General features: G+C 32.3%; 1 protein-coding gene across 25 annotated transcripts in view; it reads right to left on the bottom strand.

The window, feature by feature from the left end:
- The window catches only part of LOC106880564 (latrophilin Cirl), a 445635-nt gene that overhangs the window by 23542 nt on the left and 407834 nt on the right, over window positions 1–14259 (bottom strand). For all 25 annotated transcript variants that reach the window (XM_052970092.2, XM_052970094.2, XM_089356449.1 and 22 more), the window contains 4 exons: window positions 9572–9674; window positions 2895–3045; window positions 871–937; window positions 222–288 (listed from right to left, as the gene is read on the bottom strand). In XM_052970092.2, coding sequence (XP_052826052.1) covers window positions 222–288; window positions 871–937; window positions 2895–3045; window positions 9572–9674 — 388 coding nt within the window. The remainder of the gene's footprint in view (window positions 1–221; window positions 289–870; window positions 938–2894; window positions 3046–9571; window positions 9675–14259) is intronic.

Here is a 14259-nt window from a genome sequence, read left to right as displayed (position 1 = left end):
GAAAGATTAATTCTTCCCACTCCTGTGTCTGGTTATTACATGTTAACACTGAAAGAAGATTTGGAATGTATTTCCCAGAGGCAGATGAAATAAGACCAATGGAATTATATATCCTTTTCAGTTCCATTGAATGAATTAAATTGCAAAATTCAAATTCAGGTGTGAATTATTATTCATAAACAAGGAAAAAATATATATATATATACATCTTCATTACTTACAAGAATTATAATGCCAACCGGTACCACAAAGCTAAGTATAAAGTAATTATCAATCTTCAACCAGCAACTGCAATAGAAAAGAAAGTAAATTTAAAAAAAAATTATAAGTGGCTTCTTAACAAGGAAAAAGTTTAGATTTGAAAAATGAAAATTAACAAAATATATTTGATTTAAACATACACAATATTTGTTGAAACTCATCTTTGTATATTTTTTAATTCATTTGAGTGGAAAAAAGAAAAAAATTCTTCACAAAAAGCCTTACAATAGTTAATTATATCTTTTAGTACCTTGAAGTTGCCCTTCATCATTCTGAGATTGGCAGAATAAGTAGTAAACAAGTACTAAAATTGTACCTCTACCACCACAAACATTTTTGGTTTTGTATTAATGTTATAACTTGTCAATACATTATATACAAATAATCCTTTACAAAGGAAATGTTTTAGCTTATTTTGATCAATTTTTTGGCTACTTTAAGATTTTTTTTATCATGTGGTAACCCTAGGAGACAGTTAATACAAGGGCAATAATCATTCCATCATAATGTGACAGTAAAAAATTAACTTAGAAAATATTTTCAAACAAACTGATAAAACATTAACTCCAAATCTTGCAGTTATAAAGGTTAGAAAAAAAGTAAACTAACTGCCTATCTGTGCCATATCCTCTGTAATCTACACCAAGTGCGATTCCAACAATCAGAGCAGGGATTCCTGAAGAACAAACGGAAAAGGGGTTAAGATGCTTGTGTGTAAATAGAAAAGGGTTGAGATGCTTGAACAGCTGGAGATTACCCCCAACAAAACAAAAAGACACATGAGATATAAAATAAAATAAAGTAGACGAGAAACATTAAAAGGTACAGCTGAAACAAATTTACAGAAGTAAATGAAATTTAAGAAATTCAAACAGAAAAATTTGAGATTGATGACAGAAAGAAAAAGGTTTCATAATGTGTGTTTTTCTCATCTTGGAAGCATTGCCGACTTTTAATTTGGTATAATTCTATCTCCACTTGTCTGAGATAGGTCAAAGATTGAACCTGGAACATTTATTTTAGTACATTGGGATGATGATCCAACCACTAGCCTGTATTTTCAAGAGACAACAGCTTCAAAATATTATCACCATCATCATTTTAGCAACCATTTTTAATGCTTGCATGGGTCAAACATAATTTGTTGAGGTGGGTTTTCTACAGCTTGATGACTTTCCTGCCACCAATCCTGACTTATTGCCAAACAAGGTAATATTTCTTCATGGCTGGATATATTTCCATAGAAGTTTGGAAACAAGAGACACAGCTTTTCCGACAATTATCAAGCAACACTGACACAAATACACACACATATATGACAGGCTTCTTTCACTTTCTGCCTGCCAAATCCACTCACAAAGCTTTGGTTGGCCTAAAGTTTTAGCAGAAGACATTTTGCCCAGGGTACCACACAGTGAGAATGAACCTGAAACCATGTGGCTGAGAACAACATATCTAAGATGAAGAAATAGTCTGAAAAACAGGCACTATTATGAAATTCATCTCGGAAAAACATATTCAAACATTTATTGATATCAACAATAATACAAATGTAAAATACATACAAACAAATTTTTAAGTCTAATGCCTAAGTACCTTAACATTTTATCAGTTGTTGTTCTTTGAGACGAAGGCTCAGTGTTTAGACCTAATACGATAAAAGGTTTCTGGGTTCAAGCCTTGGCCTAGTTTAAAAATATTGAAGATGATTGACTGTTAACAATGTATTTTATTTCCGTTTGACATTTTCATGAATATTTTATCCTAAACAAACTACGATAAACCTTACTGTGTAATTACTCACCCTACTGCAGACCAATGTCCTTCACATTTTTTGTGGTTTAACTTGTCAAAGGCATGTCAAATACACATATTTACAATGATGCAAAGAACTTTTATATAGTAGCACTAATACATGTCTGAAAAGCTACTGCTGTTTCTGCAAATGCTTGTGTATGAACAAATGGTAAAGCACTGAGAAGCAAAATGATTTCACTCAGAATTATCATTATTATTGCTGTGGTTGTTATCTTGGCAACCAAAGTTTCAATTCTTGGTTGAAAACATTTCACTTCATTCTCCAATTAGTGCAGTAATGAAACTGGAAAATAACACATTTTCCAGTTTCATTTAAAATATCTCAAGCTTCTTAGTTTGTCCATAATGGTTGAAGCCATTGTAGATGACTACAACCAATAAGATGGGATACCTGATAGTGTTATTAAAAGGTAGATATATATGTTGGACAACAAAATTACAAGTTGGACTTATTGTTTGTAATCTATAGAAAAGAGCTTAAGAGTCTGTATATTGCGTTATACTTTTTAAGCAAATATAGTTCTTACAGATGAAAACATTTATTGGCTACAGAAGAAAGACTGAGTTTTGTAATATTCATGCTCTTCTCAAGGCTGCAGAGACATTAAATAAAATGAAAGAATTACTAATGTAACATGACTGAAAACAGGTTGTGATATTTATAATAAATATTATATAAACAAGGCTTTTACTATTTTAACTTAAGACATTCTCTACATCTTTCATTACCAATGGCTTTTTACACACTTGCCATTTTTGTTCTTACAGCTTTGTTCATTTTGTCCTAAAGTAGATAAAAGGGACAAGTAACCTACCATAACCAAAAAGGTAAAAAGCAGTTCGACGAGATTCTGCCTCAAAGACTTCAATAAGCATTATATAGAGCAGGATGCCTTCAAGACACATCCAACAAAATGCTGCTAAAAAGAGAAAATGAAGAACACCAGCAATCACAGCGCAGAAAATCTGGAAAAAAACAAAAGAAAAAGAAGATAAATATTAAGAGATTAAAATAATATACATGTATTAAGGGAATATATTATATACAGGATTTTCTTCAATAATTTCTAGTTTTTAGTGTAAATCTCATGACTGAATCATTTTGAAGTGCAATGATATTTTTATGGTTATTCTTGCAATCCAGCTCACCTTAGAAACAAATAATTAACTATGATTTAAGATTAATTAAATCTTAATAATAATTTAAGATTAATAAGCTAAGATAGGTTCACTTAGCAGAATCTTAAGTAATGATTGATTTCAATCAATCACTTATTTTCAAAGGTTTTAAAACAGGTCATAATCACTTGACAAATGATAACTCAAAGAAGTTGTAAAGTTTCCATCTAAAGCTAACATAATCCTAATAGACCAATCTCATTTTAGAAAGGGATTGCCACTAGTAAAAGATCAGCAACAAACACTAAATAGTTGAAAATGAGAAATTACTGAAAACACAACCATATGCACAATATCATGTTAAGATATGTAGGTACATGTAATGCAAGTAATATTCTTAGATTGAATAAATGAAGTAAACATTTTTGTGGTCTCATAATATTATAAATATTGCTTTAGGGTGGCAAGCTGACAGAATCCTTAGCATGCTGGGTAAAATGCTTAGTAGCATTTCACTCATTTTATGTTCAGCTGAAGTTGACTTTGCTTTTCATCTTTTCAGGGTCAATAAAATATATACCAGTTGAGTACTGGGGTTGACATAATTGGCTTACCCACTGCCCTGAACTTGCAGGCCTTGTGCCAAAATTTGAAACCATTATTACTTTATAGCTCACTCAGTTATCATCTCAGGTTATCTGACAGTCTTAAAATATCACTGGTTTAATGATATTTTGGGCAGAAATATTTTTGACAATTACCACACACATGCATGCACACAGATATATGGAATATGATAGCAATTTATAATGCCTAATCTCCTCTCCTAATCACTGTACCAAGTTGATTTTTTTAAAGTAGACATTAAACCAAAATTGAGTAAATTAAGAATTTTATTAAAATAGATGTATAAATGGTAGGAGAGAGTGAAGTGACACGGACGACAAATTGAAACTGAATGTCACAAGTGCAAAGGTAAACATTTATAGATTAGACACAGTGAATGAAGTGCAAACATGCAACAGGGGGTTTGATTTCTGCTAATACAACAAAGGGATTTTGGTGGCCAAGTATATTTAAGATAATAAAACAACTCTTTGCAGCAAAGATCTTAGATAGGTAGACATAGAAAAGCTCTATGTCATTAGTTTATTATACTGTTTGGGAACAACAATAAAGTAAATAGCTTTCTATATAAAAGAACTAAGAATAGCATTTGAAAAAAAAATGGCCTTACATTCTAATTACATATTAGGTTTGGTTGGTTCTAAAATTTGTACCAACTCATCTTTATTTACATGAAAAGGATATCACCACACTGGCAATGTATTATTAGAATAAGCTAATAACATTAACAGACCAGTGTGACTTTTGAGTTGCTCAAGAAATATAAAACAGTGATTTCAAATTTTATATGTATTTTTATAGTAGTTTACTTTGCTGATAGCTTTGTAAATAATTATAGAAACAAGGAATATCTTTACAAAATTTAAATCTGACACTAGTTAAAATTTGAATTAAATCCAAGCAATACACAAAAAAATCTTGTTTGAATACACCTATGTCATGTCCTAAACAAAAGAAAATTGAGACCTATGTTACTAGTAAAGTTCTTCATACCTAAGACAGACAAGGTTATACTTAAATGTTAATTCTCCAAAAGGAAATAGCATTTATAGGTTATTATCATTAATAGCAATAAGGATTAAACAATGTCTAATATATGTATCATTCTAATAATGATCTTAAAGTGTCCACTTTAGTTACATAGAATAGATAGTAATCAAAAAGATCTCAATGATGATGATAAATGAGGTAAAATTATATGTTGTAATCAAACTCAGGTTCTCCTGGGGTTCCCATCTGTGATGAATATGTACTTTGTAATTTTATGACGAAGCTTTTACAATTGAGATTTCCAACAAAGATAAGGAAAGAAAAACTAAGATACTGAACTGTTTCCACAAGAAGACTCGTGTGAAGAATCCTACCAGACCTCTTTTTACACAAAGTATAATAGTTATTGGTAAATCTAGACATTTAAATAAAAGCTATTTAGAATTGGCCTCAAAACTGAATTTTTTGATAATTGTTCTTTTTGTATGTACATGAAGGTGGGTTGAAAGCAGTAGGTACATATCTGTCTTCTTATAATATTTCTTCCCATCTTTTAATTTAGAAAAATATCATTTTAATACGTGTCTGTGTGTGTGTGTGAATGTGGATGATATGGTTGTTCAACTATTACCCAATCTTTCAAAGGGACAACAGAAGGTATATAGTTTTCAGTGTAGATCCCAATAAATCCTGAAACTCAATCCACTCAATTCAAAATCCAGTCATTCTCGCTATAAAAAACACAATGCTCATTACCAATTCTAATTTTTTCACTTCCACACTCTTTTCAAAGTTATATAATCTCATTTCTGATTTGATGGGGAATCATATACTAAAAAAGAATATCGAGAATGTCAAATGTGGATCAAAAGCAAAAGACTCCTTAGTTTATTTATAGATTGTGGAAAGTGGATCAATAAATATTCCTAACTGTGGTTGAGCCAAGCAAAAATCCAGTATCAATCCAACAGCATGTATTTTCAGTGGTACTGAAGCTATTTTAGAATATGCTGTGACTTTTGACTGTTTAGCATACATGTGATTTGAATCTTGATCTAACTCATTGTGTTGAAACTTAAGAGAGTGGATGTAAGTAACACTGTTACTTCTCAACTGAGAAATTAGCTATTGCAAGTGGTTGTGCATACCAATCATACCGGTTTCAACAATATAATGATGTTCAAATTTGTCTCTCCTCCACCACCTCCTCTTCAACCAACCAATCTGTTTCACTCACATTAGTATTAGAACCAGTTGAAATTTTACTTATAGGAATTTGCAGTCAATGCTAATCAGAAGTTAACAAACTGCACCAAAATTAGAATTTTATCCCTGAAAACAACAATCTAGATTTCTTTTTCTTTTGCTGATTTGCAACAATGTCTTTTTTGATGTATCCCAAAGCTGTACAAACATCAAAATGCAGTATGTACTAAAGTGCACAAGAATGGAAATGAAGAGAAGGAACAAGAGGAAATGTAACATTTTTCACCCCATTCTATATTGATTTTTATAAACTTCGATTGTTAGAGTGTGTTCATGAGTGTGTGTATGTGTGTGTGTATTTGTGTATGTGAGAGAGAGAGAAAGATCATAAGATAGGCAGACGATAGTAAAAATAACTGCTTTCATTTTGGAGAAAGATTTGTCTACTGAACTGTCACAGCAACATTAGCTTGTGTGTGTGTGTGTGTGTGTGTGTGTGTGTGTATATATATCACTTAGCAATGATTGCTGATAAGTGTTAAATCAATCAATAAAGTGTTAGATCGATCAATATTTGTATGAAAGATTGAAAAACTATTTTGCAGCAGAATGTTCTTTCCAGCTTTTATTGTGAGTTGTCTATCTTGTCAAATAAAGTGACTTAACTGAAAGTCAAAGAAATATATAATCATCTGTTATTGAACTGATACACTTTGGATAATTCCTGTCTATATATACATACATACATATAAGGCAGTGAATTTGTTATTATAGCCTAACACACTGGTCTTCAACTGAATAAGAAAATATATATTGGTAGTAATATTCAGATTATTGCAAAACCCAAGTTGTCAGTGTTCAACCTTTTTACTGAGGGAATCATATCCACTCATAATTTGATTACTCTAAACTGTGGAAAGCAGTTCTTTATACAAATCTATCTCTTGCTGAGAAATGAAACTACATGTTGGAAACTACTTTTTTGCTGAGATATGTCAAATTTATTGAGGCAATGTGGCTTGTAGAAAATACTAACTCTCTTTTTTTTTTTTTGGTAGATATTCAACATTATTCTGGAATAACCATTGAATTTGATTTCACAGGTACTATTGATTAACTAACGTTAATAAATAATTACCTAGCAAGCATATATTAGCAACAAATCATAAGTAGACAGATACAAGTATATACTGACATCAGTATTTTATGTAATGTATGTCACAAGAGGTTTCATCCACATGAAGACACATAAAAAAAGAGAGTCAGTGTAGGAGTCTCTCTACAAAGTCACAGAACCAGTTCAATGTAATTGCCACATCTTCCATATGGGTCTTTTTTTTTTTTTTTTAAATAGATTATGTTTTAAGTTTGAAATATTTGGACAACACAAGCATAATAAAAATACAATGGCTATGGCAAATGCTGGTTCAGTTATGAAGTTTAGAATACAGCAACATTTTATATTTTTTTCTATTACATATCTAGTGATATTGGTTATCACTGATCAATGATCCATCAGTGACTTCTGTGCCAGCAATCTGCTCAAATAAACCAACTAAACTACTTAGTAATAAGCTACAACCACTACACTATCCTATATTTACAACCAATTTGCTTTCATGAAGAAAGCAAAGTCGCTGTATTTATGATAAATTCCTGAAATAAAATTTTCCATCCAACATTGCAGATGCATCGTCCTGATAATTTCTAATCCAAGACTCATTAGAAAATAGCAGTGATACAAATTCACATTACTTTTATCACTGACTGATTAAAAGTGGTTAAACCATTATATGTTTATTATCTTACAATAGTAGTAGTAGTAATAGTAATCATACTAATAGGAGCAATAATTGTAAAAGTAGTAGGTGAGAATAGCACTTCTTTGTAACTTCACCACTGCAGGTGCTACCAGAGCAAAATTTTCCAACAAAGCAGAAGTACTACCAAAATCACTATCACCATTATCATCATAATCACCAATGACCATCAGGTCAAATCAACTACTAGTTGACCTGGCATTGCATTTATTGTAAATAAGAGTTTTTCCTATTTTCAATTGTTCTTACTAATATTACTGTGAGATAAAGGTGGTGCTCCAAGTCTGAATTCTGCCAAGACTGACTTTGTCTTTCATCCTTTTGGGATCGATAAAATAAAATAAGTACTAGTTGAGAACTGAGGTTGTTGTAATCGACTTGCCAGCTTCCCTCAAAATTGCTGGCTTAGTGCCAAAATTTGAAACCAATATTTCTCAGAGTTTAAATTCAGATCAACATTGCCTTTCATCCTTTCAAGGTGAATCAAATAAAATAAAGTATCAGTAGAATTCTGAGGTCACCTTAATCAACCAACGCCTTCCCACTAAGAAAAGAAAAAAGATTCTGAGCCTAAATTAGAAATGTTTTTTTGTTTACTAACATCATAAATTAACATTCAAATCTGAAATAACTGAGCTTAAAGTGGCTGAAGCATATGGCAAGTCAAAAACAACCATCATATTCTCCAACTGTGAGTACAGAACAGGTTTAGAGCCTCAGAGAGATTGTGATGGTGGTGACAATTCACATTAAGTACTTTAACTGGACTTTAGCTTTAGTGATAATTACTTAATCTTTTAATATGATTAAGACAATATCACAAAATAATAGAGAGGTGCATATAACTGCTTTGGTCTGAACAGCAGAGAGAAAACAAAGTTAATATTTTATTTATATCACAGAAATGTGCTTAACTGTTTAAAATGCTTATAAATATGTGATTAATCTTATTCAGGGACAGAGGTGGAAGTAAAATAATTTATAGAATTCTCAGATTATGTTATCCAAAGGTTTACAGCCAATTCTATGGTACCGACTGTAAAAATGGTACAATGACATAAAACTTACTTTTCAAAATTAGAAAGTTTAAGATTCTTTTCAAATATTTTAAAATTATTTTTTGTTTGTAATTATTACTGTTGTATAAAATTTTTTTTTAATATTTTTTTTTAAAGTTTGTATTGTGAGGTAATGGACAAAACTAACCAGTTGTAAGAGGGGAAAACATGAAAAGCAAAGAAAAAAAAAATGAAACAAATAGAAAATTTAACCTTGATAACACCAAATTAAAAGTGTTATAGGCTGTGAAGGAAGAAAGATGTAGGTGTGTGTGTGTGTGTGTGTGTACACATACATAAGAATGTGTATAAATATATGGGAGTATAAAATGAAAGACTGTTGACATATGACAGCAAAGTTTTCGGAAAGAGAAGGGAGGAAATATTCATGATAAACCAGGGTATATTTTAGAAATCAGATGGTTAAAAATGATAAGTGAAAGAAATGTAATACATTAACTTAAACTAGCTCCAACTAGCAAGTGGTTAAAACTAACCCAAAGGTATTTCCTACTCCATACACCAGTAGATCATCTCAAAACCAGTGATAAAATTTTTAATATAAAACCCTATTAGCACACTTCAAGATTCTCCTTACTTATAAGACTGTCCACATCCTTAAAGGTAAAAGGAAGTAAAAAAAAAAAATAAAGCACCCTAAGAAATACTTACTTTATTTTTGACCTGGTGTATACCGGCTAGAAATGTAATTTCAGCTAACATCAAACAGAGAACCAGGTTTTTATGGATAGTGTTTCGACTACTTTGCAAATTCCTGCAGACAGAGAGAAAAATTATGGAGATGTAAATTAGATGAAGATTGTTTCTTTTTTTTTCTTTATTAATTGTTTTTTTTTTTAATATTCTTATTTATCTGCTGGTTGTGTTCCATTTACATAAGGTTGTAGTATTAGGTTAATTTGCATCTGAATCCATACTTTCAGACTATGTTCTGGTTTGATGGTTGGGTTTGTTAAGTGAAAAGATAGGAACAGTTTGGAATAGTCATGTAAGAAATTGAACCAAATGGAAGAGTTAGGTTAAAAACATAAAATTAAAAAAGTGACCAAGATCTCAGCACCTATAAATAAATCCATTCTAGTAGATATTTCAAAAGCCATGGTCTTTCATTACCAGTTTATCTTTATTAGGCACTGAGAAAATTTCCAAGAAAAAAATACAGAAAAGAACAGTGGAATTTTATTTTTTCTGTCCCTGCCTGTTTTTACTATAGTAAGAGAAAATCAGTTTTTTTATGAAAAGGAATCAAAGATCTGTAGAAATGAGTGTACACTAAATCAACAAAAGAGGTATCAATTAAAACTGCCAAGAATAATATGGTTGCTTCTTTAATGAGCTAAGATAGGATGAAAAAAATCTCAGCATGTTACTTGAGATACAAGGTGATATTCTGAGAACTGTGATATCAACTAGGAGTCAAGAACTATAAGAAAATATGAGCCATAGACAAGGCTTAGAACAATAAGATGTCTCTGAGTGTCCCATGTCTTTATACTGCCAAAAATAAAAATCTACTTTAGTAATGGCTGAACAGGCTCTTCCTTTCTAAATGCTGCCATAGATGAAAGGCATCTAGGCCCAGTCCTCAAAATAAGGTAACTGCTATGGAATATGACAGAGAAACATTTATGTAACAAGTGTAGAGAGGGAGGGAGATGCAAGTTATTAATGGTTTATAAAGCAGATTCTAAAGAACTAGATACATCACATTCTTAGCATATCACTGAAGTGGTCCATCCTGTGGAGACAGCCATCCAACCATCTTCTCTGCCCACTATTCCTGAGAAGGTCATGGAGGATATAGTCTTCAGGCACCTCATCAATAAGGTCCTATTAGAAGCAACCGTCATTAGACTTTCTGGTTGAATTTCCAAACAAAACCAACTGAGACAATAGATATTCTCCAAACATCTCATTCTTGGTCTACCCCTAGGTCTTCCTTCTGAGACATTTGTCTGAAAATGTTGACCATTAATTCACACAATTTTCAAGAGCAAAGATCATCAGAATATCACAATTACCCAATAATCCTAGATTAACCAGTAGTCTTAGTGAGTCTGAGTTCTGTTACAATAAGCAGAAAGTATGGACTGCTTTGAATTTTCATAATGTGCACTTCATAGATGGATTTATTAGGTTGTAACCAAAGGAGCACACAAACTTAAATATCTAAGATGAGTTGTGGTCATCCAGATCAGAATTTTGCAGACTGTTTACTGTATATTTAGAATGTATATTTATGATATTTATATATACATTAAATCTCAACTGACATCAGGCAATTTATTTCTGATGGCGATCAGTAATTAGAACTGACTGAAACAAGGTGTGCGTAGGATATATATTATGTTTTATAAACTCTAAAAATGAGTTTAGTAGTCTGGAAGATTATATGATTTGTGAACAATGTATTGTTACAAGTTTTCAATGGGGCAACACTAGTTTGCTGTATTTATAATGATTGTCTGTGTACCTGGGTAGAACAATTATCACAAGGGACTTTGATTGAAAGAACTGGTTTATTTAATTTTCTTTCTTCATATTGCTTAAAGAAACAAACCCACATGCATATATATATATATATATATATATATAAAAATAAATGCAATGTCTAATTGTAAAGGGAACATGTGGAAGGGGCAGACCCAGTAAGGTGTGGTACGAAGTGGTGAGAAAGGACCTTCAGATGTTGGGACTCACAGAAAGGATGACAGGGGCTTCTGGCAGTTTGCTGTGCTTCAGAAGATACCTCAAGCTAAGTAAGACTGTGGTTGTCCTTGCATACAGGCATATCCCCTGCATTCCTCTCCAGTTGAGCAGGCTCATGGGTGCTGTCAAACTGTCCCATTCATGCCAGCATGAAAGGCAGATGTTAAACAATGATGATGATGATACACACATGCACACACACACACACACACACAGTGGGCTTCCATATAGTCTTCATCAACCAAATTTCATTCAAGAGGCATTGGTCAATATAGGGCTATGACAGAAGACACTTGGCTAAAGTGTAGTACAGTAGGATCAAACTTGGAACCAAACAGCTGTGAAATAAACTTATTAACTACATATCATGCCTGCTTCTATGTCTCTGTGTTCTATTTAGCATAATCCTCATTCATTGAATCATCTCTTATGTGTCACAAATTCTTACTGAACACAAATTAAGAATGAAATTGTCAAAGCTTAGGGTAGAACACAGAAACACAAAAAGAAAAAGACTGGTCCAGAAAACTCTAGTCTTTCTTCTAATAAATAACTCATTTTACAAATTGAAATATAAGTGCAGGCATGGATATGAGGTTAAGTAGCTTGCTTTGCAACCACATGGTTTCAGGTTCATTTCCCCAGAATGGCATCCTGGACGAGTGCCTTCTACTATAGCTCTAAGCTGACCAATGCCTTATGAGTGAATTTAGTAGCTGGAGACTGTGGTGAAGCCCATCTATGCGTATATGTGTCTTGGTGTTCGTCCCATCACCACTTAGCAACCAGTGTTGGCTTACGTATGTCCCCCATAACTTAACATTTTGGCAAAGAGACCAACAGAATAAGTACCAGACTTGAGTACTGAGGTTGATTTCTGAGACTAAAACCCTTCAAGGCGATGAACCCAGCATAGCTGCAGTTTAATGACTGAAAGAAGTCAAAGATGAAATGTATAATATGAAATGGTGCTTGATGTTGAATATTTTGGCAGTGGAGTGATTGTTTAGAATCAAATGCCTGACTATAGAAAGACAACAAATAATAGCACTCAGGTCAGGGGTGCAGGCATGCACCATTGCAGTGTGTTATTGCATTCACCATTTGCTGGTATATTCTGGTGTCCTCCCAGGTGACCCATTGAGCAGAGTCTCAGTCAGTCAGTCATCTCTGTGGGATGCTGCATCTGCTCAACCCAGTAGCACTCCAACATAATGTGTTGTTGCCGAGATTAATAATTTCACAACAGGTTTTGTTAACTTTCATAAATGGCAAGCCTTGTCAATAGTTACTTCTTAAATGACCCAACACTGATCAGAAGTTGGATGCAGATGTCTGTGTGAGTGCGAGGGCAAGCACATGTATTATGTGTGCCTCTGTGTAATATTTAGACCTAATATACAAAAGCAAAAGTGAAATATGCAACAGATTAAGATGTAAATATTTGAGTCTTATCTGAAAGTTAGTTAAATTAAAGGGTAATAAAGAAACCAGTTTGTGAAGAGAGTTAAATGGTAATGGTACCAAGGAAGAGGTGCCTGAAAACTTGCCTGATTAAAAATGTCAATTGAAAAGTAATATAACAAGAAACTGCTAAAGGTTAGTAAAATAGCTGATGGATTAGTAAGTTTTGTTAGTTTTTTTTCTTTTTGTTTTGCAAAGAGGATTAGAGAGGATTAAAGATGAAGCAAAAGAAAATGCAAAAATAGAAGTGAGTATTGAGAAAATTTAAATGTAAAATGCAATCCAATGAGTGATAACTGAGATATAGAAAAGTCGGGAGTTAATAATTGAAAATGCACATATGACAGTACAACTTGAAAGTCTATTGGATCTTGTTTAAAAGTTTTGAGGAGATAGGCAGGGGAAGAGAGGCAGGAGAGAGAGAAAAACATTATCAGAGGGTGTGGAAGATATCAGGAGATAGTCTAGAATGAAAAAAAAAAAAAAAAGAGAGAGAGAGATGTATTAAGTTGACTGTCAAATATCCCATGCAGAAGGTAAGAGCAGGTAAAAAAGTACCAGTTTAGAAACCAAATTCTCAGCAACTCTACAGTCTGCCTATATTAAAATGTAACACACTACCAACTTGCCAACCATGTATAGGCCAAAATAAAACTTGCCCACTATAAAAACACTATAAACACAAAACAATATAGTTTTCTTCAAATGTACCGACACATATGTTAGGAGTAAAGTGTAAATCTCTGATGCAGTTTTGAGGGGAAAAAATGACCAAAATTTATTAAATACTAAAATTATTGAAATAGAAATCAAATTTATGCTCCTCAATGTTACAGAATAAAAGTAAGCTTTTAGAGGGGTAAATCAGTCACATGATTTTAGTTTGTGGTTTGCAGTCATTTTGTTTCACTTGCATTATCATATAAATATATATATACATACACACACACATATATATACATATATATATATATATATATACACATGCACATATATACACACACATATACACATACATACACACACACACACACACATATATATGTATATATTCTTATGTAGCAAATATTTCTCAATCTGAAATGAATTCTGCTGTTAGTCACCAGCTTTTAAACTTTCTTTACCTCCGTTTCAATGAAATTTGAATAATGCAATCATTACAGAGT

This window comes from Octopus bimaculoides, chromosome 8 (assembly GCF_046866305.1).
Source record: "Octopus bimaculoides isolate indiv1 chromosome 8, ASM4686630v1, whole genome shotgun sequence".
Lineage (NCBI taxonomy): Eukaryota > Metazoa > Mollusca > Cephalopoda > Octopoda > Octopodidae > Octopus > Octopus bimaculoides.
Note: the sequence above shows the minus strand (reverse complement) of the source record. Positions and strands in the feature narration are given on the sequence as shown.